General features: G+C 36.6%; 1 protein-coding gene across 1 annotated transcript; it reads right to left on the reverse strand.

Moving 5' to 3' along the window:
- Positions 1 to 744: 744 nt before the first annotated feature.
- Positions 745 to 3,461, reverse strand: LOC110906803 (protein FAR1-RELATED SEQUENCE 5-like). The gene is made up of 4 exons (XM_022151879.2): positions 2,708 to 3,461; positions 2,361 to 2,619; positions 1,612 to 2,175; positions 745 to 1,524 (listed from the first exon to the last, which is right to left on the reverse strand). Exons 1-4 carry the CDS (start codon positions 3,412 to 3,414, stop codon positions 745 to 747), a joined length of 2,310 nt encoding a protein of 769 aa, XP_022007571.2. The 5' UTR covers positions 3,415 to 3,461.
- Between the last annotated feature and the right edge of the window lie 1,217 nt (positions 3,462 to 4,678).

A 4,678-nucleotide genomic window follows, 5' to 3' on the forward strand; every position in this document is an offset into this window, starting at 1 on the left:
GTGCAGGGCAGGATATTAGAACATCAAAAAAAAAACCCAGGAAGTGTGGGGAATTCTGCTTGAAGAACCGAAGTCCATGTTAAGGGATAAAGCAATACAACTGATGAAGGATCAAGCATCGGCAGATAACTTAGTATACTCATATCTGAAAGATGCAGTGGAGACCGTTGAAGAGAAGATGGAGACGTCCGAGAAGGAGGTTGGGAAGATAATGTCACCGAAGTAAGTGGTATGGCTGATTAATAAACTATTTTGTTGATTTTCGGGATGACCTAATGTGTTGTTGGTATTTTGAACAATGGTGGTTTTAAAGTCTAGTTTTGTGTGTATTGAACTTATATGTGGGGGTATATTTTGGTAAAATCATCCACCGATAGCTAGTTGTGATGATGAGACTCAGTGTTATGTCACTTGATGTCTCATACTTTTTTGAATGTTGGTTTAGCAATATTGATATGAAAAAAAATGCATGTTACGTATTATCACGCATGAATTTGTACCTTTTAATACGCTAGTTACGTAGATGAGAATCAGTGTTTGGTCACTTGAAGTCTCCATTTCAAAAAAAAGTCCTGTGTATGGTTATGGTTAATCACAAAAAAAGGGGTAAAAAAAAACAATTACTCTTGAGATATATAATCACCCATATCATGTGAAAAAAAAACCATGTGAATGTCATAGATTACATAAAAGTTCAGTCACAACAAAAATCATTAAATATGGAATGTCTGTATTGTTAAAACACTACTCGTCTTCGCATTCAAAATCACTATCTTCTGCTTCGTCGGACTCCTCAAACTCCTCTTCGTCACCACTTTCAACCTCCTCGTCCTCTTCATCAACTAAATTAGGATCCTTCTCTAACTGAATTGCTCTTCTTTTCCTCCCCTCCTTATTGGCAACCTTATCAGCAGCAGTAGCTTTACCCTTTAACACCTCGCAGGTTCGAATGTCATGACCTTTGATATTGCAAACACTGCATGTCCGACTTCTCTTGCCTTTTAGACTAATAATTTTCTCTTTTTTTGATTTAATCCGCTTATGTGAACCTCGTCCTTTGTTTCTAATACCGGTTGGCACACGGACTGTAGGTGGCTCGTCAGTGTTTGGTTTCTCGTAACCAATTAACCGTGAATATCTATCAAACTTAGGGTCGATGGGCTTGGTTATGCGAAGTTCATCAACCATTTCTTTCATCTCTCTCATCCGATCCCTAACTATAAGTAGATGATCGAAATCTTTGATCAGATTACCAATAAGATACTCTCCAGTCTGCATAATCTCATACGCAACCTCTTTGGCCTTTTTATGCGCATCATCACCGTCAACAGTAATATCAAATGTATTATTAAGATCATTCGGTACCACATCTTTAGTCCATCTTCTCATTACATACTTGTTGGGAATTTCCTTCACTTTGAACATCTTGAACACGAAATATATATGCTTGCACAACAATCCATATTGTTCAAACCTGCGACACGTGCATAATGCAATTACATCCTCGCCCTTCTTGAAACATACCTACACAAAAAAAAAATAATAAAAAAAAAATAAAAAGGAAACATGGTTTGGCAATAAATGCATACTAGCTGATGTATATATTATTACCTCTAATAAACCGTCGCCGTGAGCTTTCCAATCCTTCATACTTATCCTCAAAAAAGGGTCCTCAATTTTAGTCTCTATAGGAAGGCACTCGGACAATGTTCCTTGTAACTCTGCCTGTTGATCAGCAAAAATTGACCTGGTATAAATTTTCATGGCATCATCCTCTAGAGTAGATTCAGAAAAGTTATCCGGGACTGTATTTCTAGATATATGGTCATTTTTCCGATGGTTGAATCTTTGAATGTCCATTGCACCGTCAAAATGGTTAAAGAACTCAACAAGGGTAAGTTGAGAATTCGCAACTTGACAGAAAAAATGGTTTTCGCTCTCTGATCTAGAAGTGGTCCGCATAAGCCCAGACATAGGCTCATGACGATAGAACGCTGGGATCCACGAAGATCTCATGCAAAACATATCATCAAGCCACTTATTCTCAGTTAGACCGAAATCAATCATTATCAGCTTCCATTCTCTCTCAAACATTTCTGGCGTAATCGAATCTGTCCATACAATGTCACACATACGTCTCTTAAAGTCTTCGTTATTGCACAGCTGATGTCCGACCTATTAAACCAAAGAATTGGAACTTAGACGGTGTAATGAAAAAAAGAATAAAGCACATAATAACGTATGTAGAAAAATAAATAACGCATTATGACTATTCTTAGTCTGATCAAATAAAGATATGAACTGAATACAACTATTACGCCAGTTCTAACATAATCACGCATACTCTATTTGAACCTAACCTTATCAGCAAGTTTCTTCATTATGTGCCACATACATAATCTGTGCCTACTCTTATCGAACACTGCTTCGATGGCTTGTTTCATCGCGGGATCCTGATCAGTGACAACCACATTCGGCTGCTTACCGAATGAGTTCAAAAATGATTGTAAAAGCCACTTGTATGATTCAATGCTTTCGGATGCTAACAACCCGGCTCCAAGTGTCACATTTCGACAATGATTATCAATACCAGTAAAAGGTACAAAAACCATTTTATACCTTCAAAATGTGAATACAAAAAATGAATATAAAAAAACAAGATGATTATAAAAAAAATACCAGTAAAAAGCTTGAACTAATGACTAACTTGTTGGTTTTAAATGTAGCATCAAACGATATGACATCTCCAAACTCAGCATAGTTACGTTTGCACAAGCCATCGGCCCAAAACAGGCCGGTTAATCGTTTGTTTTCATCGACCGAATGAAAGAATGAATAATCAACCATAAACTTCTTTTTATCGGTCAGCCTATTGATAACCATATCTGCATCATACTGTCCGATGTAGCTATGTATCCTAGCTCTAAAATTCTTGCAATCGTCTTTAGTTGCGCCTACATTTTCAAACCCGCCGTATCTTTTTCTCATTATATTAAAGGCTTTCACTGGCCCAAGATTCAATGTACCAAGCTCCCATATCATCTCTTCTTGTGTCTCAGACAGATGTCTATAAGCTGGTAATAAGTGCATGTCTTTGGGGCACACGAATGAATGATTATGCGATTGAACAAACTTATCAACCTTAAACAACACCCCATCCGTCGAACAAAGCTTAATTTGTGCTTTACAGCCGGTTCGAATAGTCGGTCTGTTCCTACGTTTATATGGCTTAGACAACTTCGAATAATTATCATCATATGCCTGTGGTTTATGCCCCTCTTTTGAACACACAAAATACTTAGACCTAATAATACCACCAACATGATGTTCACCTCCTTTTCGAGCGGAGAACCCTGCCTTCTTGGCATATGTCTGATAAAAAACATATGCTTGTTCTATGGAAGAGAACTCCATTCCAATAACAGGAACACATGATGAAGCTACCTCTGGGATATACAATCTTTCAGCTACATTGAAAAAAAATAACGCATCAATACAAATAACGCTTGTAAAAATAATGACGCATGTAAAAATAATAACGCTTCGGAATCAGGAACATTGAAAAAAAAAAACGCATCACTATAAAAATAACGCATGTAAAATTAATAACACTTGAAAATCTAAATACCGCATAAACAAAAACCACCCAGTAAATTAAACTTCTCTTACATTCAACCAAACACTCGTGATTAAAAACACAATCAAGAAACTAATAACTATGAAAATGATGGAGATAAAACACAACACATTTAATACAGCCATTTACTTTACAACTTACTAGTCTGATCGTCTAAGGTAATGTTGCCTGATGTCGGATTCCGATAATGCTCTGCATCCTCAAGTCCGGTATCGACCTCTGCATCTTCAAATTCGACATCTTCTGTGTTTCGAGCATTACTACTCTGTGGATCCATTAAAATGAAAAAAAATGATTAAGCCCTAATCGCCCACCAATAACCGCTAATTTTATAATTTGAAAAATGGAAATTAATTGAAACTGATACTGATCGTAATTACCGGGATGCTGGAGATAACGAACTCGCGTAATTTCTTTGTTTTTAAGTAAATGTCTGAATTACCCCTGTGACAAGAATGAAAAATACTAATCTGCCCTTAATAATTAAACCTTAATTGCGAGATGATCAAACAGATCTGACGGTCAGGGTATTAGCGTACGTGAAGTACGATTACCCCTTTTGTACATTACACTTCCTCTATATATATATATATATATATATATATTGCATCCTAGATAGTGTTGTCAAAAGACATTAGGGTGAAGGGAGTGGTTACCTAATGGAATAGATAAACTCCCAATTCACCCAATCATATAGCGTCATCTCAATTATTTAACTAATGCTCAAAAATATTGGCGGTGGTTTACCTAATGGTGTTTAGGTAAACTATTTAAAAAAATGTGTGATTGGTTGAGAAGAAATGAATCCCACCACACACCTTTCTCTCTCCCCCTTCCCTCCCTCTCCCCGACTCGGTGAACCTTCACCGATTTTTGACCACCAATTCGGTAAACATTTGAGCGTTAAAGGGTTGGCAGTAGTCATTGATCGGTGCCGAACAAGTTATCATCAGAACATTTGTTTTCCTGTCATATTTGTACTTTTAATTATCAAACAACTAAATTATTTCTTTTCCTGTCATATTTGTACTTTTAATTATC

Source organism: Helianthus annuus, chromosome 14 (genome assembly GCF_002127325.2).
Source record: "Helianthus annuus cultivar XRQ/B chromosome 14, HanXRQr2.0-SUNRISE, whole genome shotgun sequence".
NCBI lineage: Eukaryota > Viridiplantae > Streptophyta > Magnoliopsida > Asterales > Asteraceae > Helianthus > Helianthus annuus.

Bases quoted from the DNA above. Each gene is read 5' to 3' on its own strand.
- LOC110906803 (XM_022151879.2), bottom strand. From the start codon at position 3,414: ATGGAGTTCTCTTCCATAGAACAAGCATATGTTTTTTATCAGACATAT. The intron at 2,176-2,360 runs GTTAGGTTCAAA...TTGGTTTAATAG, and splicing joins TGAAGAAACTTGCTGATAAG to GTCGGACATCAGCTGTGCAA. The intron at 1,525-1,611 runs GTAATAATATAT...TTTTTTGTGTAG, and splicing joins ACGGCGACGGTTTATTAGAG to GTATGTTTCAAGAAGGGCGA.